The following is a 26,121-nucleotide window of genomic DNA, read 5'->3' on the forward strand; positions in this document are numbered from 1 at the left end:
TCTGATTAAATTAGTAAGCAAACTACTATGCTTTGTGAGTGGGAGTATGACAACATCTTTTATATCAAATCATGACTTGCTACTGTACATTTTTGTTTGTAGTTTTGGGAATGACCTCAGAAGAGCAGACTTTTGGGCTTTGTATTAATAGACTTAAATGTCTAGGGGAGGTTTTTGAAACTCCTTGAAAGTTTGGTATTCGTCAGACTACATAGTTTTAAATGTGTTAGCATCCCTGCAGTAGAATAGTACATGTTTCGACACAATTCGGGCTTTGATCTCTAACTCAAATTCCAGAGGCTTTGGGATTGATGAAACCTGCATTTTTGCTGAAAATGGGTGCTTTAATACATCTTTGCAGCCTGGGGCAGGTTAAGCATAGTACACTGTATGAAAGCACCAGGAACAGCTTTCTTGTGAGTGTCTTTAACAGGAGGTTAGGAAATATTTTATTTTTTGACCTTTTTTTAGTTATTAATGTTTCATAAAGAAGGCTTGAGGTTAATTTTTGTTAAATGAGTAAATCTGTTTCTATAATGCATTAATAAAATCTGAAGGTTGTGCAAATGAACCAGAAAACTGTTTGTGTATTAGTTGTGAAGAGGGGAGATAATAAGTACTTCTTTACTACACTTTAAAGGCTACTCAGATTAAATTTAAGGACTTCAAGCAGTGTAAGTAAAAATGTTCTTAATATGGTGCTGTCTATGATTGATACACGTATAAAGTCTGTAGGAAAAAGAGTGAAATGTTTAGTTTGGGTTGTTTTTCCCACCTCTCTCTTTTTTTTGTTGTGAAAATGTGCGTAAAGAAGTCTTTTTGGGCTCTTGGTAGAGTGTTAAAAGGAAAATCATTGCATACCCCCTTTCTCCCTTCCTTTTTAGGTCATGTTTAACTAAACCACCCATGAAGCACAGCAAAATGGCAATAATGCTGCTCTTAGGAGGGTCCCTTTGTAGGAATTGTACTGCACAATCCTGTTGTTACTCTACCAGCTTGGCAGGTTGCTATCTAGAATGTGGGCATAACATGTAATAAACTTGAATAATTTCATGCTGCTTGCTTGGTTTCCGTATAATTTGAGATAAGGGTATATTTAAGAGTTTATAGCTGGCTTATGCATATCTTGCCTTTTGACACAGGGTATGCCAGATATCCATTTGGGTGGGGTAACTTTTTAATTAAAACATACATTTATTTTTTCATACCCTATTCAATTATATTTTATACTTATGAAGGGTATTAGACTAATGTTTTTGGAACCTGAGTTCGTATAACTTCCAAAGATTTAGAAATGCTTTTGGCAGCACTAGCTTCTCAGGCTTCAGTGTGTACCTTCACTGGCTGCGTGAGAATTTGTATTACTTAATCCTGCGATTGGCCTCCAAGACAGGAAAGATTATGTGTGACAGTTTCTGAAGAGGCAACTAATGTGCTGATTTCTTGGCAGAGACTGGACTGAGACCAACCAACTCTTCCTATTCAAGTAATTAAACTGCAGTCTGATAGCAAAAGGTGTTTTTCCTTGAAGGTTTTTGGTGAGATATCTCTGTCTCAAAAAAATAAAATGAATTTCTGGTTTAGCTTTTGGACTTCTAAAATAAAAGATAAAGGTAGTCTTCAGTATTTTTAACTGTTTCTAATAGGGTTGATATGCTAGATAAAATTTTTTAGAACGCTTTAGTGATACTGATAGAGGACACAAACATAATGTAAGCAGAGGTTGGTACTTCTCCAAAATTATACCAGAGAAGCTATTGTATTCTGGTAATGGGATTCTAATGTGCGGTTCTGTTTCTATCAAACTCTTATTAAAAAAATAAAGTTGGTTCTGTTATTCTTCTGACCTGGGTCCTTTCCCTTACCGTTCTTGACTAGACTTCAGTCTTGACTGACTGGAAAAACGAAGGATTCTGTCTTAGAGCTGTGTACAGCACTGCTGGTGCATCTGTGTCACAGTAATGTCTCACTATACCACTCCTTGATTTCTTCAGCTGAACCTTTCAACCAGTGTTTACCACGAAGTTATGTGTGGGTTTGTCTTGGGACACTTGGAAAAGCATATGATTTTCTTTACTATGCAGATACATGGGTTTCCTTTCATTTTTTTAAGAGGAGAGTGGGGGGAAAGCCAAACACAAAGACTCAGAAGTTGAGGCTGATGTGTAAGCAAAAGCAGATTCTGTTTAGACCTGCTGGAGGATAAGATTAGTTCAGGGTGTTCTACAGTCTATGATAAGCTGCCTATTTAAGGACAAAAAAATACAAAAATTTAATTTTTACCAGGTCTTGAACCTTTTTGTACACAAGCAGTCAAAATTCCAGTCTTGACCTGGATACAACAAAGCATTCATGTTGCAGTAAAACTCTGGTTTTGTTTTGTTTTTTTCCTGCCTCTTGTGTAGTGATTCCTCAGGAACCAAGTTAAGAAGTGGTAGAAGAAAGTGCAAGCATCCTCTTGTTGCCCCGACCTGGTGACAGTGAATATGCATGTGCTTTCCCAGTGCTCTTTGTGTTTCTTCTTTTTAGCATGATGTTTGTAACTGGTGATAATATTGGAAGAATGGAAAAAGTGTTACCAGGTTCTTTGTCTGGAAGCCCTGGCTTGAGTCCCTTTGAGATGTGATCTGTTCTCTGAGAAGCCAAGTATTTCTTGCCTGCATTGTGATGCAACAAATACAAAAAAGTCTAGAAAATTGACTTCCCCCCGCCCAGTTCTTTGTAAGCACACAGCACGTCTGCGTTCGTGCTAATAACTGCATATGGAATCATTATGTATTCTGTGCTGGAATATGATGATTTATTTCAGAGTACTTTACTAGTATGAACTCAGTCATCTAATTGCAAGTGAATTGCAACAGAACCCTCTGATGAGTTCTGATAAGGGCTCAGTGCTTAGCTAGAAATTGTATGGGGAGCTACTATGGTACAAGCTTTAACACAGTTCATTGGGAGAATTGTTCGTATCACTTTTCCTGTGAAAATATGTGCTGCAAACTCTGTCTTAGTAATAGCTTTTAACTGAACTAGAGATTAGGTACTGGCAGAGCTGACTCTATAGATGGCTTGTGGCCATATACAACACCACTAATGACTATGAAAAACATACCTAAAACTTACTAACTGAAAGAAAAATATGTGCTGTCACACCTGCCAGAACGTAAAGGAATAAACCATTGTACGCTATAATGAAGTGTTGTTAATCAGCTTCCAATTCAATATCTGCAGTTTGCTGTTACCTTTGGTCAGATGCCTGGATACACGTGAGTTTCCATGCGATTTGACTTGTCAAACAGTGTTTTCTATGAGTAGAAAATCTGGAATAGCAGGGACACTGTATATGATATTTTTTAAAATTAATATAAATGGTTATCTGATAAATGTACTGAATGCTGCACGATCAGCATTATTATATTGTCTGCTGGAAATACAGCAGAGAGGAAACAGCCCGGGAGATTCCTGGAGTGTGCAGAAGACAAATTCCTGACACAGCTGGTGGGTGAGCTAGCTGGGAAAGGTGCCCTGCTGGGCCTGTTGTTTGCAAACAGAGAAGGACTTGTGGGTGGTGTGGTGGTTGGAGGCCACCTTGGGCACAGCGATCACAAAATGATAGAGTCCTCATCCTCAGAGAAGAGTGGGCTCAGCAGAACTGCTATGGTGGACTTCTGCAGGGCAGACTGTGGCCTGTCTAGAGTCCCTTGGGAGGAGGCTGTTCTGGAGGGCAAAGGAGTCCTGGAAGGCTGGACATTCTTCAAGAAGGAAATCTGTAAGGCACAGGAGCAGGCTATCCCTGTGTGAAGGGAGGAAAGTCGGCCTGGCTGAATGGAGAGCTTCAGCTGCACTTGGGGGGAAAAAAATAAAGGAGAGTTTATGACCTTTGAAAGAAGGGGCAGGCAACTCAGGAGGGACTACAAAAGTGTAATGAGGTTATGCAGGGAGAAAATTAGAAGGGCCAAAGCCCAGCTAGAGCTTTATCTGGCTACTGCTATAAAAGGCAACAAAAATATTTCTATAAATACATTAGCAACAAAAGAAGGGCTAAGGAGATGTCCATCCGTTAGTAGATGTGGGGGGAAATATAGTGACAAAGGACGAGGAAAAGGCTGAGGTACTCAATGCCTTCTTTGCCTCAGTCTTTCATAGTAAGACCATTTTTTTTCTGGGTACCCAGCTGCCTGAGCTGGAAGACAGGGACAGGGGACAGAGTGAAGCCCCAATAATCCAAGGGGAAATGATTGGTGACCTGCTACACCAAAGACACACACAGGTCAATGGGGCTGGATGAGATCCACCCAAAGATACTGAGGGCGCTCGTGGAGGTACTCACCCAAGCAACTTTGTTGTTTGTCAGCAGTCCTGGCTAAACGGGGAGGTCCCAGTTGACTGGAAGAGCAAATATGACGTCTGTCTACAAGAAAGGCCAGAAGGAGGATCAGGGGAACTACAGGTCAGACTGACAAGTCTGACCTTGATGCCAGGGAAGGTCATGGAACAGATCATCCTGAGTGTCATCATGTGGCACATTCAGGACAACAAGGTGATCGGGCCCAATCAGCATGGGTTTATGAAAGGCAAGTCTTGCTTAACCAACTTGATCTTCTGTGATAAGGTGACTGGCTTAGTGGATGAGTGAAAGGCTGTGGACGTTGCCTACCTAGACTTTAGTAAAGCCTTTGACGCTGTTTCCCACAGCATTCTCCTGGAGAAACTGGCTGCTCATGGCTTGAACAGATGTACCCTTTGCTGGGTAAAGAACTGGCTGGGTGGCCGTCCCTGAAGAGTTGTGGTGAATGGAGTCACATCCAGGTGGTGGCTGGTCACAAGCGGTATTTCCCAGGGCTCAATATTGGGACCAGTTCTGTTTAATCTCTATATCAATGATCTGGACGAGGGGATTGTGTGCACCCTCAGTAAGTTTGTGGATGACACCAAGCTGAGCAGGAGTGTTGATCTCCTGGAAGGCAGGGAGACTCTACAAAGGGATCTGGACCGGCTGGATCGTTGGGCTGAGGCCAGTTGTGTGAGGTTCAACAAGGCCAGGCACCAGGTCCTGCACTTGGGTCACAACAAACCCATGCAATGCTACAGACTTGGGGAAGAATGACTGGAAAGCTGCTTGATGGAAGAGTTCCAGGGGGTATTGGTCGACAGCCGGCTGAACATGAGCCAGCAGTGTGCCCAGGTGCCCAAGAAGGCCAACATCGTCCTGGCTTGTATCAGAAATAGTGTGGCCAGAGGGACCAGAGCAGTGATTGTGCCTCTGTACTTGGCACTGATGAGGCTGCACCTTGAATCCTGTGTTCAGTTTTGGACCACTTGCTACAAGAAGGACACAGAAGTGCTGGAGAGAGTTCAGAGGAGGGTGATGAAGCTGCTGAGGGGTCTGGAGCACAAGTCTGATGAGAAGCACCTGAGGGAACTGGGGCTGTTTAGCCTGGAGAAAAGGAGGCTGAGGTGAGACCTTATCGCCCTCTACAACTGCCTGAAAGGAGGTTGTAGTGAGGAGGGTGTCAGTCTCTTTTCCCAAATAACAAATGATAGAATGAGAGGCAACGGACTCAGGTAGTGCTGGTGGAGGTCTAGGTTGGATATTAGGAAAACTTTTTTAGTGAGTTATCAAGCAGTGGAACAGGCTGCCCAGGGAGGTGACTGGGTGACCATCCCTGAAGATATTTAGAGGACATGTAGGTGTGGCTCTTGGGGCCATGGTTTAGAGATGCACTTGGCAATGTTAGGTTGCACTCAGCGATCTTAAGGGTTTTTTTCCAACCAAAATGATTATATGATTTTATTATTATCGTGTATTTTGTTTCTCATCTTGTATTCAAAGGAAAAAAAGAGTGACGTCAACGGTGTTCTGTCATATGGTGCACACTTCGGTTTGCCACTCTTAAGTTTATCCGGTCTTGTTTTGTGCATGTGGAAGTGAGGAGGTTTTCTTTCTCTCCCTTCTTTGACGTATTTGGATGAAATGTTGTGCTCATCTGATTTTCCTATGTTCTTGATCCTGACCATACCTTATGCATATTGCTGCATAAAAATGACCATTTAGATAGGTCTTGAAAAGTGTGATAGACACTTAGCAGGCAGTGAATTAAATGAGTTGGGCAAAATTGTTACAGAAGGTGGTAGCAGATTGTCTTTGTATTTGTGGGGTATTGCTGAGTGAGTGGCAGATTCTCTTCTGTGCTGCTGGGAGTAAAAGTAGCAGGAGCATAATTGCTCCAAAGTGACGCTGTTTATTTTGCATGAAGAAAATGGAACTGTACTATCCTTATCCCCTTTCCTTCCACATCGCTATATTGTAATAGAGAAATATTATTCCTTTGCCTTTCTTAATCTCACATTTACTGTAGGAGCCTATAAAGAGAACTCCACTGACGCAGAATTGTTTGGTTGCCAGCTGTGGTAGAGGATTGGCTTTGGTGGTGACCTAGGGAGGTCCACTGAAGGGTGATGGTCTGCACCTCTGTTCTTCTGACTTCAGTCAGCAGTGTGTTCATTGCAGTTTGAGAGCCGCATGGTGAGTCTTACCTTCTGCTCTGGGTTTCTTTTCTGCTGGCGGTGGTTGTCATAGCCCAGTCATCAGAGACAAAACTGTTCTTGAGAGCTTCTCAGTTGAGTGTATGTTTTGGTTTTTGTTTGTGGTGTTGGTAGTGGTAGTTTTTGTGTGGTGGTGGTTGTTTTTTAGTTATGGTAGTATCCCGCAGTTAGGATATAGAAATTTGACTTGTCATAGAAGTTAATTTTGTTTGTTTCCTTGTCTTTTGGCCTTCAGAAATACAGTTTGCTATATGTTTGAAAGGTGGAATTTGTGGAAAGCCAACGGGGTGTGTAAAACTGGCAAGGGGAGAAGAGATGAACTATATATGTATAGAGAGAGAGAGAGTACAGTCTAATGGAAAGCCCATCGAAGTTGGTGGAAAAAGATGAGTTGAGTGAATCTGGATCAATCTCACTGGGGAAAGCACATCTCTTAGCTTAATGAAAAACAGGGTCAGGAAGCTCCTAAATATGAATGGGGGGGGAATTAGTAAGAAAACTTCTTGCTTATCCCCAGAACTGTAGTGTTGATAAAGACTTTGTTAGGGTGTGTTTACTCCTGAAATTTTTCCTTATTAGCTCCATGTGTATATCACCCTTCTGAGATAAGCTAAGGAGTGAGAACCTTTTGCCCAATCGGTTAGCAAGACACAAAGAGTTTAAAGCAGGAGCAATAATCAAGGTAAAAGTCAGTGACTTGTTTTTTTGTCACTTTTCTAGCTGAAATGATGCAGCAAACCTTTCAGTTTTTCTTTGGATGTTTTGGAGCAAGGGAGGAAACGGCATCTCATCCTTATGTTCTTGTAATAGAACTCTAGGAATACATAAGCATTATGGAATGATTATATATAATCCATCATGTATGGTTTATGTTAATTGTCTCTATTTAGTGTCCTCTTGAAGGGAGACAGGGTGGAGAAGAAACACTCGAATCTTCTAGTTTTGTTTTTTCTCCTCTCTGATGTACAGGATGAGTGACGGCAAGAGCTCGAGTTTAACAGAATGCTGGGCTGATTCTTAGAGTAGTGAGCCATCCAGAGCTCCCTCTGTCTTACTTTGGAGTCTTAACTCTAGCATTTCCAAATAAAATATGCTCAAGAGTTCAGTATCTTTGTTTTCTTCCATTCATCTGTATTTATATATGTGGTCTTTTTTCTTTGGTGCTGAATTACACAGAATCGCAATCTTTACTTTCAGCTGTTGACTTTCTTCAGGATATATGCTCTAGGATACAGGATGGAATACATACCGTGGAACTTTCATCCATCAGCTTTCCAAGTGTGTCTCCATCACCGATCTCAAACGCTGCCCGACATCATCACCGTGGTGGCACTAAAATCTGCTTGTGGAGGAGAAAGCTTTAGGCCCCATTTGTAAGAGGGTCTGCAGTTGTAGCTTGTTGACTTCTGTGAACTGCTTATGCTCATTAGAATTAATTTTGTTTCTGTGGTGTGGTGTGACTCCTGTTTGTCATTCACCATGTCTTTGGCTGGAGCAGCAGAACTTAGAAGCACAGTGTCTGCAATTTACAGTACCAGGGTACGGTGCCTTGTCTGTTGGTTACGATGGCCTGGGTTTATACCATATAATTTCAGACATTCAAATGAGGTGTATTACAAGTTTAATCACCTTATAAAATTGACATGGAAAGAGGCCTTCTGGAAGGCTTTCATTGACTCTGTGGGGAAGCTGGTGAAAGTGAACCAATTAAGTGCTTTAGTGATACAGGAATTTCAAAAAGTACAAACTCAGAGTTCCTAATTGTTTGCTCCAGTGCTGCAGTGTGCTACCTCTTCTCTGTCATCTCTCTGGTTGTACCAGTCTAACTACAGTGGAGAGATGCGCAATGAAATAATTCAAGAAACTAATCCAATCTGAAAAATGCAAAGAAAAACCTACAGTGCTGGGGTGGGAACGAGAGTCTTTGGAATGGCAAGGTAGGAGGTGGGGGAGGAACTTCATAAAACAGTGCTGCCGCTGGAGTAATCTTTTTGTTGGATCCCTTAAGTGTATGAAGTTATTTTGTATTAATCTGAACTGCTTCTCTGTCTCTCTGTAACTGTAGTCTTAGTCTCTCTTAGGAGAAAGCACTTAAATTGTTGGATTGGATCGGCTTCAACTTCTGAACTTCTGGCTCTGGCATGAGGTGGATGGCTGTGGAACCCAGAGGGCAGAGGAATAAGCAAAGTGATGTTTAGAGCTTGTAGGAGACAAGGAGAAATGTCAGGGATGGAAAAGCTGTTGGTTTTTTTTAATGTGAAGATCTTAAAAATGCTTGGAGTTTGGTGTTTTTTTTTGTTTGTTTTGGGAAGTTAAACCATTTCTTTCTTACATGAGGGGAAAACCTTATTTTCTCTTAACATTTTATCAGTAAGCATCATATGGCCTTGACTGTATTTTTCGTCTGAAGTTTTCCATAGCAGCACTATTTGCAGACCTTCCGCACTCAATTGCTCTTAAATTTGTGTCACTTCAGGGGGATGAAGTGCTAAATTGATAGGATAGTGCAACTTCAGAGTGGTATAGTGCATAGCTAAATTTCTTGTGTTATCTTAAAAGAACAAAAATTATCTGTAAGAAGTTTGGAGGACATAAATTTGAGTACAGCTTTTCTGCAGTTGGATGGTGATTCTTTATTTGTTAGTTTAAGTGGATCGAGGTTGTATTTCTACCTGATTTTAATGTTATTGCATATGAGGTAGCTAGGTGGTATTATCCTCAACAATGGTTTTATCCTAATCAATGTATTTAATTCTTGTATACAGTGTGTAACCTGTATTGTAATAATACTTGCACATAACTGATAGAGATTTTGTGTTAATTCAGTTCATTTGCCTTGGGAAGTTGCCAGGAGTCTTAGTTACAGGCTCATTGCACCAGGCATTGTAAAACAGAATAAAAAGACTTAATTGTGTAGACTACATTGAATAAAAAAGAAAGACAAGTATTACAGGTAATATTAAATATGACCTAAGTATTCATCTTAGCGACTTGTCATAATTTGAAGAGATAACGTGTTAAAGAATTTAAAGGCAGGCGCTAGTAGTTAGAATGAACAATTTATAGAAGTTAATTAAAAACAATGTGTTATTTTTTTTCCCCACTGCTGTGTAGTTCCGAGTGTTTGTGATACTGGATTCATTTCTGCGATGGAAGTGGGAGCTTGGACAGGTAGAACCTGGCAACCCTGCTCTACTCTTTTCTTCTTTCCTCTTGCAATTAATGATTGACTTCTTTTCACTGTCTTCAATTCTGTAACTGAAAAGTGAAGGTTTGGTGAGAGTTGTGATGTTGCTGAACCTTCTGTCTCACATGTCTGAGGAGGCAAAGAGCAGATCAGGAGTGGTCCTTGAAATGGTTCCTCAGATTTTACTGTCTTGTGGAAGCAAACATGATATTTGACTGTATGGGGACATGGAGATGTGGACACAGGTGAACTTGCAACAAGAGGCGTATAATGAGCTGCTAAACTTTTTAGCCAACTAGTATTAGGTTGGTGTGAAAATAATTGCAGTTTTTGCATTGTTGAAATTTGCTGTTTGATATTGGAATACGTTCTTAAATGTGGTTATGTTATACATAATTTTAATGCTCTTTTCTCACTTTTTTTCTGCTGCTGAGTTATTACTTGCTGTGTATTTTATATTTGTTTTAGACTATGGAAATGATGTTGGACAAAAAGCAAATTTGAGCAATTTTCTTGTTTGAGTTCAAAATGGGTTGCAAAGCAGTGGACACAACCTAAAACATCAACAACACATTTGGGCCAGGAACTGCTAACAACTGTGCAGTGAAGTGGTGGGTCAGGAAGTTTTGCAAAGGAGACGAGAACCTTGAAGATGAGGAGCGTGGTTGCTGGCCATTGGGAGTTGACAACAACCAACTGAGAGCAATCATCAAAGCTGATCCTCTTACAACTGCATGAGAAACTGCCAAACAACTCAATGTCGACCATTCTATGGTCATTTGGCATTTGAAGCAAATTGGAAAGGTGAAGAAGCTTGATAGTTGGGTGCCTCATGAGCTGACTAAAAACCAAAAAAAAAAATCATCCTTTTGAAGTGTTATTGTCTTATTAAACACAACATTCCATTTCTCGATTGGATTGTGACATGAGACAAAAAGTTGGTTTTATGCGACAACCAGTGATGACCAGCTTAGTGGATGGACCGAGAAGAACCTCCAAAGCGCTTCCCAAAGCCAAACTTGCACCAAAAAAGGTCACAGTCACTGTGTGGTTATCTACTGTTGCTCTCATCCACTACAGCTTTCTGAATCCCAGTAAAACCATTGCATCTGAGAAGTCTGCTCAGCAAATCAATGAGATGCACCAAAAACTGCAACACCTGCAGCCGGCATTGGTCAACAGAAAGGGCCTGATTCTTCTCCACAACAGCGCCTAACAACACATCACACAACCAGTGCTTCAAAAGTTGAGTGAATTGGGCTACAAAGTTTTGCCTCATCTGTCATATTCACCTGACCTCTCACCACTCAACTACCTCTTCTACAAGCATCCCGGCAATGTTTTTTGAGGGAAAAAGCTTCCACAACCAGCAAGATGCAGAAAATGCTTTCCAAGAGTTTGTCGAATCCCGAAGCATGGATTTTTATGCTACAGGAATAAACACACTTATTTCTCGTTGGCAAAAATGTGTTGATTATAATGGTTCCTATTCTATTTTGATTAATAAAGATGTGTTTGAGCCTTGTCATAATGATTCAAAATTCACAGTCCAAAGCCACAATTACTTTTGCATCAACCTAAATTGGGTTAGGATGCGCAATCAACTGATCTGCAGCTTGGAGAAAAGAAGTGAGGAGCAGAGGGTTCAGTATAATTTTCACGTTGGTGGTGAGAAGGGTTGTTTGACTGTTGTGTAAAGATGAAGAGCCTTTTACATACAAACTTCTCGTTTCTAGTGCACTTCAGTAGCCATGCCACTTAAGCAGTTCCTGCTGTGTCCGTTTTGCTGGTGCAGATGTTTGTGTGATGATACGGTGAATGGATCTGTCAGTTCAGAAATGGCTTTTCTCTGTTGCAGAATTGTTTCTCAACTGTATTAGTTTCCTGATCTGGCTTGCTGCGTGAATGACCGTGTTAGTGCCGTGGAGGAAAGCTAGTGCATAGAGGACTGACCCTATATGTGAAACCAAAATCGTTGGTTTAATCTTTGACATAAAATGGAATCTGACTGATTTGGATAGGTGCTTATTAAAATAATGGTATCTGTTAAAAAGTAGATGGATAACTTTCAGCAATTTGTTGGTGGATTTTTTTAAAACCCATTTAAATGCATTTGTGCTGTTGATTGAGACTGAGAACCAATGACAATGATAAAATCAGGTGTACAAAACCACAGAAAATTCTGCTGAACTTTGATCATTGGTTATATTTCTAGAAATACATGTTTTCATAGCACCACAACTTTAATACCTGCTTACAACAAAATTTTTCTTGTGTCAAAACTTTTCTTCATGTTTAGGAATATGAATTTAACATTACATTTTGCTTCAAGTGAGCTGAAGTGGAGATGGTATTTTAATTCTGTTCATGCGGTAAATAAGGAAGACTCTCAGCCACAAAAAGAAAATCCGGTTGAGTATTTTTAATTTGGTGTTATCCAAATAATAAAAAAAAAAAAAATTCAGAAAAAATATTTTGGGGCTGGGGGAAGAAATGAGCAGTCAAATAATATCCACGCACAAAATTCTGATTATTATTTTGTTGTTATTGTTTGTTTATATGGTGCCTTTTATTACAGCAGTTGAGTACTCCTAATATGTTCACATCTCCCCTGTGAGACAGGAAGATGCAGTGACTCAGGCTTAGCAAAATTTTCTGTGGGCACTTAGGGAAATATATGAAATAAGAAGTGAATGTGGATCTTCTGTAGTACAATAATCCCCAGAGCAGAGCGTTCCCCTCTCAGCTGACAAAGCTCACTCTGGTCCTTCTGCCACACCCATCTGTTCTTCACCCATTTGGAGAGAAACGTTTCCTTAATTGTTTGGATTTAAGTTCATACATACTGACTTTCTGAAAAGGCATACAGACGTTTTGATAAAGATGGCAAAGTGTCTCTGCGAGGCGATGGGAACTAGTGACAATCCACTTGGCCAAGTTTTAGCTCCCGTGAGGAATCTGATGAAGTTTTTCATTGGACCTAACAAAATGCAGTTTTGACGTTAAGGCCAGTATTGGCACCGATTTGCAAGACATGTTGCTAATAGACACTGAAACTTGTATGACAACTACATATGGGTGTTTTTAAGACGTCATAATTTTTTTAGAATGTAAAATTCAGTTTTCAGTAACAGTATTCTGGCTTTAATGTCACAGTTTACCTACTTTAACAGGTTCTGGCACTCTCATTGAAAAATAATTGTATACTGTTTAAACTTGGAGTGGTGTAGTAAGGTTTCTTTGATAGAATAAATTATGAAGACTTGGTGAGCCAGATCTGATAGAAGTGCAGTGGTGGATAAGGCAGTTTCAGTTTACCGTGTCTTAGATCATTCTGTTTATTTGTAGTGGGAAAAAGTAACTTCTAATGTAGCAGGATCTGAAACAGCTTTACAGAGGGATATGGAGAAAATCTGTTTGCAGTTCAGGGCAAGCGCAACTTCCTGAAAGAAGTGAGCAGTGAGGATTATTGCTCGTACAAACTGGTGGCCTTTTGAAGTGATGGCTATCTTGGTTTACTTCAATATCACACATAAGGCTGAAAACTAAAACTAGTTTCCCTTTTGTTTTAAAAAGGCATCAAATGTAGAACAAATAAGTTGAACTGTTACTTCATTGAATGCAGTCTTAGGTTTGATCGTTAAGTTAATCTGCTGGTGGCATAGCTGATTTGCCTTCTCTTAAAAGCTGCGGATAGGGTAATGTTCCTTCAAAACTGAAACAGGATCAGTCTATTCTCAGCTGTTGCTCAGGTGTGCAAGTGATAACTGTGCACCTGCAGAAATGAGGGTTAGCAACTTGACCTTGACTGTGGAAATGATACTGAGTACGTGGAAATATTTTTTTCCTGTATTTCAGGCTTAATTCAGATCCTGAGGATTCTTTACTTACAAATTATGCCACTGAGTTGCTTGTACTCAAGTTCTTACTTGGTGGGGTTTTTTTGGTTGTGAGAAGGTACAGTGAGGGAAGGGTAAAAATGGTAATTTTTGTCTTTTGCGTGAGTTGTGACTAGAAATGTCTGTGGAGATGTATGTATATCTGTTACTTGCACAGCATTTAGCAAGTGAGTCTATTTTAATCAGAAGCCTGGACACTATGAAAACCCCACTTGTTCATGTACATTTTTTGACTATAGAAAATACTATCTTACTGTTTGTCACCTGCCTGTAGCTACATTTTCTTTCCTGATAAGCATGCTGGGAAGTGAGAGGTCTTTGACAGATCACTGAAAATATATTGCATTTGACTGCTGCCTGAGACTTCTCTGCACAGATGGGTCGCAGTAGTCAACCCAAATCTAAAGAAAATTTAACGAAGCAGAAAGACCTCACTTGCCTCCTGCAGAATCAAGCGATGCTGGTTTTGTTTGCTCCTTTATAGGCTTATCGTTAGGAATTAAGCATATCCTCACAGTGTTTTGGTTTTCAGCTCCCTTCTTTTTGAGCTGTCTGTTGGTAGTGCAGTGCTACTGTGCTGGCATCAGTGTTATGTGGGAAAATCTGGGCAACCGTTCTGTATTTGTCCAGTCTTGAATATTTGGGACAAAAAAAAAAAAGTTTTAAAGATTTATATGGCTTTAAAAAAAATAGCACAGTATGTTGCAGAAGATCATTTCGCACAGTAATCTTGGTGTGGGAGGACTGATGAACCCTGTTAATCAGGAATGGTTGGGGGCGGTCTCGTATATAATACATGCAGGAACCATTGAAAGATGCTTACATGCTGTTGATTACCACTTAATAATGTTGCTCACAGTAGGATCAGAATGCAGTAGCTCCATGTTTTGAGGAACTCCTGTGTTAACAAAGTTGTTCTACGAGGCTGTTTCGGACGATTAAGCAAGAAACAGAATCTGCATTGTAGATATACTTAAAAAGAAGTTCACATGAAGAAGGTAGGTTGAAAGAGAAGCAACTTCAGATGTGTCACAAATAAGTCTGAGGAATGTTGAAGAGGACCTGCTGCCTCTCTCGGTTCACGGCTAATGTGCAGTGATTTCATATGTGAGGCTGTTTCTTTATCAGCCACACAAGCTTGTAATGTGCTTCCTTTGTTCCCACCAGGTTGAAGGCTATGGGGGAAGGAACAAAAGTATTGGAGCAAAGGGAAACTGATTAGCTTAGTGACCGTAGCCTGTAATCTCTAGATGGATGTGCTTAGATGGCTCTACAGCTACAACCTATATATACTTGAGGAGAATCATGAAGCTTTATTGATAGAACTGGGTGCACGTGTAGTGAAGAGTGTAGGTGTGACACTGAAGCAGTGAAAGCTGTGCCAGAATCTTACCTTTCTTTTGAATAAATGGGGAAGGCTATTGGACGTTTTCGTGTGTGTGTTGGTAAACACTGTAAGTGTGTGTAATTTGTGACTGTTTATGGAGCACTTCTTTGGAGATGGGACTTCATTCCTTCTGCTGGAGATGGTTTTATGGATATGTACCACCATTATGGAGTTTTATGTGGTTGTGTTGTAGCCTCTAGTTGGCAGCTGGTGTATTGTTCTCTTGAGTTCCTGCATGTGGAGGAGTACATGCCAGCTGAAACTGAAAATGCTTCCTTTAAAGGCTTCCAGTAAAAATTTAATCAAATTAATCTATTTTTTTCCTGTGGATCGAGGTAGAGTTTGAAGGCCTCGTCTGTCAATGTGTTTTATTAACAAGGTTTGCCCATGGAATTATTTTCAGTGGCTTTGCTGAGAACATAGCACTTAGATCTAAGCACTTTACAGTGCTGTTAAGAAATATTATTACAATAGTAATTTTGATAGTCCTGTATTTATAGTACAGTAATGACAGGAAATTTGCAATATGTCTTAAGTTATCAGTGACGTAATTAATTGAAGCATCTCCTGTCTTTTCTTACTCTTGTTATTAATGAAATGCCTTTTTTGGTGGCTGTTTTACTGGTTGTGTGGCTCAAGTTGAGGTCCTTGTGAGATATTCAAAGCAAGTGTTGTTCCGTAGGAGGCATGAAAACAGAAAGCATTTGCTCAGGGCACCAGCAATTTAAGCTCTCCTGGTGAAAACTTTATTTATTTGTCAGGGTAAAAGCGAAGATTTAAAAAAAAATAAATACATTGAAGGAGAAAAACATGTTCTCCCTCTTCTGAGTTAACATATGTATCTTCTGGACTAAATAAATATTATGTGATTGCATGACATTGTGGAGGATAGGAATTTATGCCTCAGGTTGACCTTTAGGAACAGAGATCCAGTAAAGGTATTTTATGGCATCTTGTACTGTTTCTGTTCCATTATGTAATCAAAACGATTATTTTTCAATAGTGAGCAAGTCTTAAAAATGTTTCCTAACATGCATGTTAGCGGTTTTAAAACCCTTTGTTAGTATTATTATAGAAGATTGAATATCATCAGTGATGGAAGTTTTTTCTGTGGTGTAGTGCAAAAGAAGCTTCCTGAGACCTTGTTCAGACCTGGCAAAGTAAGCTTTATTAAAGTTGTATTTAAAAACTACTAATAGATTCTGTGAGAGGCTGAGCCTGTGATGAGGATGGGGACATTGCTGTCCTGAGGATGCGAAGTCCGTGGGCGCCGGGGCGTGTACAGCCTCCACAGCAAATGGACAGAGCTGATTGCAGAGCCCCAGACTGCCTATCTAGGGAAACTGCTTCGTAACATCTGCCAGTTACAGTAGATAGTCCCTTACCTTTAGTTTGACAGCTCCCTTCTACTCATACGTCTGTTTTCTTTCCTTCTTTTACTTATTGTCCCATTTTTCACCTTAACAGCAGGTCATACAACAAGGGAGAAAGCAGCTTGTGCTAGGTATCACAGTTTTGAGGGCAGGGACTTCAAACTGATGAAAACTCTAAGGGAATAATTGAGAAAAGGAAGGGTTTTATGAATAAGAAGCCCAAACTGGACAGATTGACACAGTGTGGCATTCATAGAAGTGTTGTGCATGTGATACATGTAGTCTTTAAAGTGGTAAAAAAGTAGAATTTCAGCAGAACAGCAGACCTCTCTTATAGTATGACACTTAAAATATTAGAGTGTAAGATTAGAACAGCAGTCACGTTGGCTTCCTAGAAGGGGAGAGACAGAATTGGAAATACCAACAATTTGAAAGTTCCCTTCTGATTGTAGGAAATGTTTCAGTAATTCTCTTGTGGACATGAAGCTGCATGAACCAGGGCTGGAACACAAAGGTGCCTTTGAGTTAGCAGAAAGGAATTGCGGAGATGTGTGTTACAGTGAAGGTTTTTTGTGTGTGTTCTGTAGCCTGCATGCATAAACAGATAGTAGAAATCCAAATATAACTAGGATGCCTTTCTGAAAGACCAATGGTTCTGTGTGTAACATACGTATTAATTAAAAAAAAACAAAACCAAACCAACCCTTGATGCGCAGATGGTAAAACAGCACCATGCCAGACATCGCCTGCATCTCCTCATTTGTATGCCTGTTTCCTTGGGACTCCAGTGATCTCCTACTTTAACAAAACTTATAAGTGCAAAACCAGGCTTTAATTTTGAGTGGGTTCAGTTGAGTGTGGCAAGAGAACATGTGGCACAGAACATGGCTAAATGAGAAAACACAATGCGGACAAGTTTTCCAGGAAGTCTCCAATCTGAGGAGCCAGTGTTCTGTTTCCTGGAAAAGTGCAAGCATTGTCTTAAGATTCATTTAAAGGAAGGAGTCTCTCCAGGTGGCTTTGTCCGGTTTGTTTTCAGGAAGAGAAAACCACAAGGTGTTTCAAAAATGAAATGCTTTTGTCATCTCTTTCTTGATTTTATTAATTAATAATTTTTTAAAAGTGTATATGCATGTGTTTGTTCATTACTGTACTTTTCTTAATGCCTCTACTGTTGTGTCAGGCTTTTACAGAGGGACTAGCTAGGAACTCTAACCAGTTTTGCAGCTGTGGTCCAGTTCTTGAGGATGAGTCATGATTCCACACACTGGATAGCAGATTGAAGTATATAGGAGAGCCTCCTGAAGTGCATTTACTTAGGGGTTGATTATGTAAATGATCATACATGGTATTTCAAAACATGTAATTCTGGCCAACAGATGTTTTCAGTTAAGTTTCATTCAAGATAACATAAAAGTCTTAAGGGATGAAGTTGTAGATCCTTTTGGTCAAATAGAATAGACTTGTTCTGACTTTCCACCTTTTAAAACAGACAGGGGGAAAAGCATCATGTGTTGTCTCGGTTTTTACCTAGAAGTGTCACTGGAGTAGTCAGGACTGGAGCTTGGCGCAGATACCTTTGAGCATGCTGATGCCAATTCTTTCCAGGTTCCATAGACCTTTTTTATTGGAGTATCTTGGTTTGAGCTTTGGTCAATTGTATCTTGAATGTTTTCTAACAGAGATCTTGCCCAGAATGAAACTAAGGCCTTGGGTATCATTCCTACAGTAGATCCAAGAGTGGTTTGAGGGTGTTCCAGACTTCTCATTGTTGCATCTTTTAACACAGTAGCAAAATACTTGAGTATTCGCAGTAGTAGTCATGGAGAATAGCTGGAGGGTAAGGATTGTTCTTTGCTTTGCAAAATATTGTTGGAAATTTGTTTCTTCAGGGGCACATAGACAGACCCAGTTAGTAAATGACTGTGGGGAAATAATAATGCTGAAAATGCGCTCCAACTGGTAGTAGGCTCCAGACTTATATTTTATTGAAAGTGATACCTCTTGCTTGCATTACCTAGAGGGTTGGAAAGGTGAGGTGATACCCATTGATGTACCAGAAAGTACTGAATGTTAATTGCCATTAAAACAGTGAAATTGAGCGGTGGTATTGGTGTGACTGGGAGATGTAGATGCTATACCTTTTTTTTCCTCTTTGTTTTTCTCCCCCTTTAGGAGGGCTTTTGAGCTGCAGCTCTGCTGCTGAACAGCATGCAGTCCTTTCGGGAGCAAAGTAGTTACCACGGAAACCAGCAGAGCTACCCACAGGACGTGCAGGGTTCCTCCCGACTGGAAGAGTTCAGCCCCCGCCAGCAGGCCCACATGTTCCAGAGCTTTGGAGGAGGTGCTGGCAGTGGACGTCGTGGAGCAGCAGGAGCCTCTACAGCAATGCCTGGTGAGAGCTCTGGCCATCAGAGCTACCAAGGTTTCAGAAAAGAAGCAGGAGAGTTTTACTATATGGCTGCCAACAAAGATCCAGTGGCATCAGGAGGGCAGCAGCCACCTCAGCGCAGGCCTTCTGGACCAGTGCAGAGCTATGGGCCCCCTCAAGGGAGTAGCTTTGGGAGTCAGTATGGGAGTGAGGGACATGTGGGCCAGTTTCAAACGCAGCATTCGACCCTTGGGGGTGTATCCCACTATCAACAGGATTATACTGGTCCTTTTTCTCCAGGGAGTGCCCAGTATCAGCAGCAGGCTTCTAGCCAGCAGCAGCAGGTGCAGCAGCTGAGACAGCAGATCTATCAGTCTCACCAGCCTTTACCCCAGGCTTCCAGCCAGTCTGCTTCTAGCACCTCACACTTGCAGCCAATGCAGCGTCCATCCACCCTACCTTCCTCTGCTTCTGGGTACCAGTTACGAGTGGGTCAGTTCAGCCAACACTATCAGCCACCTTCGTCATCCTCCTCCTCCTCTTTCCCCTCCCCACAGCGTTTTGGCCAGTCAGGACAGAATTATGATGGAAGCTACAGTGTGAATTCTGGGTCGCAGTTTGAAGGCCACGCTGTGGGTTCCAACGCACAGACATATGGGACCCAGTCAAACTACAGCTTTCAGACTCAACCGATGAAAAGCTTTGAGCAGTCTAAGCTGCCCCAAAGCGGGCAGCAGGGGCAGCAGCAACAGCACCCACCTCAGCACGTAATGCAGTATTCAAATGCTGCCACCAAGCTCTCTCTTCAAAGTCAAGTGGGACAGTACAGTCAGACTGAAGTTCCTGTAAGGTCACCAATGCAGTTCCACCAAAACTTCAGTCCAATCTCTAATCCATCTCCTGCTGCATCTGTGGTCCAGTCTCCAAGCTGCAGCTCTACCCCTTCTCCACTCATGCCGGGTGGAGAGAATCTCCAGTGTGGGCAGGGCAACATGTCCATGGGTTCTAGAAACCGAATCCTGCAGATGATGCCTCAGCTTAGTCCTACACCATCTATGATGCCAAGTCCCAATGCTCATGCAGGAGGATTCAAGGGATTTGGGCTGGAAGGACTGCAGGAAAAAAGGCTCACAGATCCAGGGCTGAGCAGCCTTAGTGCTCTAAGTTCTCAAGTTGCCAACCTGCCCAACACAGTCCAGCACATGTTGCTCTCAGATGCCTTGGCACCTCAGAAAAAAAGTTCCAAGAGGTCATCATCTTCGAAGAAGGCTGACAGCTGCACCAACTCTGAAGGCTCCTCTCAGGCAGAGGAGCAACTTAAGTCTCCCATGGCAGAGTCCCTTGATGGTGGCTGTTCCAGTAGTTCAGAGGATCATGGGGAAAGGGTGAGACAACTGAGTGGCCAGAGCACCAGCTCAGACACCACTTACAAAGGGGGTAACTTAGAGAGGTCCAACTCCTCACCAGCGCAAGGCTCTCAGAATGAGCCATCAAAGCTGAGCAGCAGCCCTGCAGCTAGGGAAGATGTGGCCTCCCCTGATGGGAAGGAAGCTGTGGTGGCTGTGGAAAATGCCCCAAAAGTGAATGAAAAGGCAGTTGGGGTGATTGTCTCCCGGGAAGCCATGACAGGAAGAGTGGAAAAGTCAGGTGGGCAAGATAAACCTGCACAGGACGATGCTACTGCAGCCACTCAGGCACCAGCTAGTGCTAGTGGAGCAAAAGAAGCTGGGCATGCAGGGACACAGCCAGAGGCTCAAGGAGGAAGTAAAGGGAGCAAAAGTGGAAATAACACTAACCATAATGGAGAAGGGAACAGCCAGCCTGGTCATGCAGTTGTTGGGCCAAATTTTCCTGCAAGGACAGAACCTTCAAAGTCTCCTGGCAGTTTAAGATACAGTTACAAGGATAATATAGCAACTGGTATACAGAGAAGTATTGGTGGCTTTCCACAGTATCCTTCTGGTCAAGAAAAAGGGGATTTTCCAGGCCATAGTGAGCGCAAAGGCCGGAATGAGAAGTTTCCCAGCCTCCTACAGGAGGTTTTACAGGGGTACCACCATCATCCAGACAGAAGGTATTCTAGGAACGCACAGGAGCATTCTGGGATGGCTGGGAGTTTGGAGGGAGCCATGAGGCCCAATATCTTAATTAGTCAAACCAATGAATTGACCAATAGAGGCCTCTTAAATAAAAGCATGGGGTCTCTCCTAGAAGGCCCTCACTGGGGTCCCTGGGATAGGAAGTCCAGCAGTGCAGCTCCTGACATGAAGCAGATAAATTTAGCTGATTACCCTATTGCTAGAAAGTTCGATGTGGAGTCTCAGTCTTCTGCCCATGAAGGGGGAGCGCTCTCAGAGAGGAGATCAGTGATCTGTGACATATCTCCATTAAGACAACTTGTCAGAGATCCTGGCCCTCACCCAATGGGGCACATGGGTCCTGAGGCCAGAGGTGGAAGGAGTGAACGTCTTGCCCCTGGCTTGAGCCAGTCAGTAATACTCCCTGGTGGTTTAGTATCCGTGGAAACAAAGATGAAAGCTCACAGTGGGCAAATAAAAGAAGAAGACTTTGAACATTCAAAGAGCTCAGCTAGTCTCAATAATAAAAAAACAGGAGACCATTGTCATCCTGCTGGCATCAAGCACGAGTCTTTCCGAGGCAACGCCAGCCCTGGAGCTGCAGTCTCGGATGCTGCCCCAGACTACATTCCCCAGCAGGACAGCAGATCGACACCAATGAGACGAGCACCTGGCAGAACTGGAAGCAGCAGGGGTAAATCACCTTCTCAATTTCAGGATCTGGCTGATAAGCTGAAAATGTCACCAGGCAGGAGCAGAGGCCCAGGAGCAGATCTGCATCACATGAACCCACACATGACACTATCTGAAAGAGTTAATAGGGGTTCCTTGCATTCTGCCTACCCTCAGAATTCAGAAGGCCCATCTTTGGCTTCAGCATATCACGCAAATGCTAGGCCTCATGCTTTTGGCGACCCTAACCAGAGTTTAAATTCCCAGTACCATTACAAGAGACAGATATACCAGCAACAGCAAGAAGAATACAAAGATTGGGCAAGCAGCACTGCTCAGGGTGTGATTGCTGCAGCTCAGCACAGGCAGGAAGGAGCAAGGAAGAGCCCAAGACAACAACAGTTTCTGGAAAGAGTAAGAAGTCCCTTAAAAAACGACAAGGATGGAATTATGTACCTTCAAGGTAGCTCTTACCACGACACTGGAAGCCAGGAAGCTGGGCGCTGTGTTATGGGGGGTGACAGTACCCAGAGCAAATGCACCGAGCTGAAACATGGCAACCAGAAGTTGCAGCATCACGAATCTGGTTGGGACCTCTCTCGGCAGACTTCGCCTGCCAAAAGCAGTGGCCCTCTTGGAGCAGCGAACCAAAAACGATTTTGCCCTCAAGAAAGTGATGGGCATCGACGAGAGGAATCTACAGATTTGCCCAAGCCTGGTAATGCCATGCTCAGGCTCCCTGGCCAGGAAGACCAGTCTCCTCAAAACCCATTAATTATGAGGAGGAGAGTCCGTTCTTTCATCTCGCCTATCCCTACCAAAAGACAGCCACAGGATATGAAGAATAGTGGCAGCGAAGATAAAGGGCGACTGATGACTTCAGCAAAAGAAGGAGCTGAAAAAACATACAACTCCTATGCCCATTCATCTCAAAGCCAAGATGTTGGCAAGTCAGTTGCAAAGGGAGATTCCTTCAAGGACCTGCCAAGTCCTGATAATAGGAATTGTCCTGCTGTTTCCCTCACAAGCCCGGCTAAGACCAAAATATTGCCCCCAAGAAAGGGGCGAGGATTAAAACTGGAAGCTATTGTTCAAAAAATTACATCTCCCAATATTAGGAGAAGTGTTCCTACCAATAGTGCTGAAACTGGTGCAGATACTGTTACTCTTGATGACATCCTGTCTCTTAAGAGTGGACCTGAAGGAGGAAGTGTGGCTGGACATGGACCAGAGGCTGAGAAGAGAAAAGGAGAGCTGTCAGATCAGGTGGGGCCAGCAAGCCAGGATACAACTGGTGAAATAACTCTTCCAAGATCTTCAGAAGAGTGGCAAAACAGTGAGGATGATAAAACCAAGAAAGAGGTCCCTGAAGCTGCCAATGTCGGTAAAGAAGGAGCAGGATCCAGTGCAGTACCACAGCCTTCTCAGAAGTCAAGTGGTCAGGGAAGGCCTGATGGATCTGTAAGTGGAGCTGGCACTCTCAGCTTTTCAGACTCAAAAACAATTTCCCCTTCCAGTGTGTTTACTTCTGAACCAAATCCAAAGTCTGAGGAAAAAGATGGAGATGTGACAAATATTTCACCCAAACCAGATGGTTTCCCTCCAAAGGGATATTTTCCCTCTGGAAAGAAAAAGGGGAGGCCAATTGGGAGTGTGAACAAGCAGAAGAAGCAACAGCAGCAGCAGCAACAGCAGCAGCAACTGCCACCACCCCCACCACCCCCACCAGTACCTTCACAGGCCTCAGAAGGGGTAGGTGGTGGTGAGCCAAAACCTAAGAGGCAAAGGAGGGAGAGACGAAAACCGGCAGCACAGCCACGGAAACGGAAGCCCAGACGGGCTGCTCCAATTGTGGAGCCTCAAGAACCAGAGATCAAGCTTAAATATGCTACCCAGTCTGTAGATAAAACTGACTCCAAGAATAAGTCCTTTTTCCCTTATATTCACGTGGTAAACAAGTGTGAATTAGGCGCTGTGTGCACAATCATTAACGCGGAGGAAGAGGAGCAGAACAAATTGGTGAGGGGTCGGAAAGGACAGAGGTCTTCGACACCCCCTCCTAGCAATGCGGAGAGCAAAGTGCTGCCAACCTCAACTTTCATGCTGCAGGGCCCTGTAGTAACAGAGTCTTCTGTCTTGGGGCATCTGGTTTGCTGCCTGTGTGGCAAATGGGCGAGCTATCGTAACATGGGTGACCTCTTTGGTCCTTTCTACCCCCAGGATTACGCAGCCACTTTGCCCAAGAACCCACCTCCAAAGAGGGCCACAGAAATGCAGAGCAAAGTCAAGGTACGGCACAAAAGTGCTTCTAATGGTTCCAAGACAGATACAGAAGAGGAGGAGGAACAGCAACAACAGAAAGAACAAAGAAGTCTCGCTGCTCATCCCCGCTTTAAGAGGCGGCACCGCTCTGAGGACTGTAGTGGAGCCTCTCGGTCACTTTCAAGGGGAGCTTCATGTAAAAAAGCAACCACTGAGGGTGGCAGTGGTGGTGAAAAGACTCCTTTGGACTCAAAACCCTCTATGCCCACTTCAGAAGGTGGCACTGAGCTGGAGTTACAAATTCCTGAACTACCTCTTGACAGCAATGAATTTTGGGTCCATGAGGGTTGTATTCTCTGGGCCAATGGGATCTACCTGGTCTGTGGCAGGCTCTATGGGCTGCAGGAAGCTGTGGAGATTGCAAGAGAGATGGTGAGTACCTGACCTTATTCTACAACGTTATTTGTTCTCATTTGCAATATGTATACCATTTGGAATACCATTTTTCCTTGATCTTCCCTCGTGTCTTAAGCGATCGTCTTTCATCTTAAATAAATCTGTAGCGATGTCCTTTTCGTGACCTTGTTTAGATCTCTGCCACACTTGATCAGACAGATTTTTCAGGCATCAAAGAGCTGGATGCTCGTTACCTACTAAAAGTCCTGGATGTCCAAAGCCTTTCTCATAACTACAATGATCTTTTTTCTCATTTGTTCTATCCTTTTAGATACTTAACATTCTCTAGAGTTCTTCGTAAAGTCATACAGTTAAAGGACAAGTGACAGCAGACACAAACTGCAACAAAGAAAATTCCAATTCAATATTAGATGAAAAATTTCATAGAGTGGTCAACCATCAGATTGAGGGAGAAGGACCAACAGAATATCTGTGGAATATCTGTTCTTGGAGATTCACAAGCGTGACTGGGCAAGGCCCTAAGAAACCCACTTTACCTCTGAAGTTAGGTCTAGCTTCAAAGCTGGCTCTGCTTTCAGCAGGAATCCCTTCCAACCTAAGTTATTCTGTGACTGTAATACGTTACACAACTGTAGGAGAATTTGCAGTACTTAGAAAATACAGTGAATAGAGTAGAATTGCGTGAAAGTATGTAAGCTTTAAGTAAAAAGTGGCTTGGTTTAGTATTGATGAATTCAATACTAATTATACCACAAATTATACTGATAATTGACTTTCTCCAAAGTGTGAGTATAAAGTGAGTGAGAAGAAATGTGTAAGATTAAAGCAGGAACAAAGGGGAAACTTCATTCACAACCACCTGGTTGTAGATGGGGACACTCACTATTCTTGATTTTCTGAGACATGACACTCTAAAATCCCATTTATGTGGCTTTCTTTGCCATCACCAGTATGCTACATCCCCTTTTTATGGTTACCTTTTGCATTATGCTTTCTGTCCTGGACCAAACCATGGAAGAGGCACTAGACTGCTTTTTTCGTCTTCCCTTCAGATTTTTTCCTTTTCTGAACAGTTTTGGGATCCCATTTTTATCTTCTCGTTGTATTGTTACAGTGTGCTCGTTTCCTCCCCATGAGATTTTCTCTTCAGGTTTGATTCCTGGCTTGTTCTGCATTTTCACTCACTGTTCTTTGACAGTAATTACATGCTTCTTTGCCCTAACTTGATTTGGCTTGCATTCTTTTTTCTAGCCTCTCATTAAACAAAGTCAGTTAATTTCATTTAGTTTTCATCGAGCCGTGCCTGCATGCTTGCTCTGATGCAACTGCTGAATTTCTTATCTTGGATAATTGCAAGGTTTCTTTTGGGATCTCCACCACCATTTGAGTTCTGCTCGCAATGTGGCTGTGCTTTCATTTGTCTCGTAGTTCACCAGTGTATTGAATCTGAATCGCTCCAGCCTCGTTTTCCATTTTTCCTGTTTTAAGGGTCTTTCATTTCTGATCCTTGTTCTCTCAGTAGCAAATGCCTTCTCTGCAAGTTCTCGAACCACCTTAAGTTGTCCTCCAGCAATCCTTTTTGTGTTCCTGTACCTGCAAAGGGATATGCCCGTCAGAGCCCTGCTGTGCTGGTAGGCTCTAATCAAACTGGACAAATAGTAGCCTGTTATCCACCACATTTTTGTATGGGGTTTGCATGTTATTTGACATCTAGTTATTTCTCTGCATGGGATCTTGACTTTCTGAGTGAATACTCTCTGGCCTACCCTTTATCACCTTCTTCCAACCATTATGAGCATTTCTGTGTCACAAATAGAATTTTTTTTTATCTTCTTCTTAACCCTTTCTTCTGCCCTTATCGCACCATACAAAAAAATCTTCTCCTTTGAACCTTGTGTCCTTTCTCTCTACTTCTTATCTTTAATCACTTGC

At 42.3% G+C, this 26,121-nt stretch overlaps 1 protein-coding gene across 10 annotated transcripts in view; it reads left to right on the forward strand.

The window, feature by feature from the left end:
• The window catches only part of TCF20 (transcription factor 20), a 132,616-nt gene that overhangs the window by 68,028 nt on the left and 38,467 nt on the right, over positions 1–26,121 (forward strand). For 9 of the 10 annotated variants that reach the window (XM_071801268.1, XM_071801277.1, XM_071801287.1 and 6 more), the window contains one exon: positions 18,565–24,204. In XM_071801268.1, coding sequence (XP_071657369.1) covers positions 18,601–24,204 — 5,604 coding nt within the window. In that variant the 5' untranslated portion in view covers positions 18,565–18,600. Of the gene's footprint in view, positions 1–6,356; positions 6,524–18,564; positions 24,205–26,121 lie in introns of all 10 variants that reach the window. The other variant, XM_071801235.1, reaches the window with a different exon arrangement.

This window comes from Patagioenas fasciata, chromosome 1 (assembly GCF_037038585.1).
Source record: "Patagioenas fasciata isolate bPatFas1 chromosome 1, bPatFas1.hap1, whole genome shotgun sequence".
NCBI lineage: Eukaryota > Metazoa > Chordata > Aves > Columbiformes > Columbidae > Patagioenas > Patagioenas fasciata.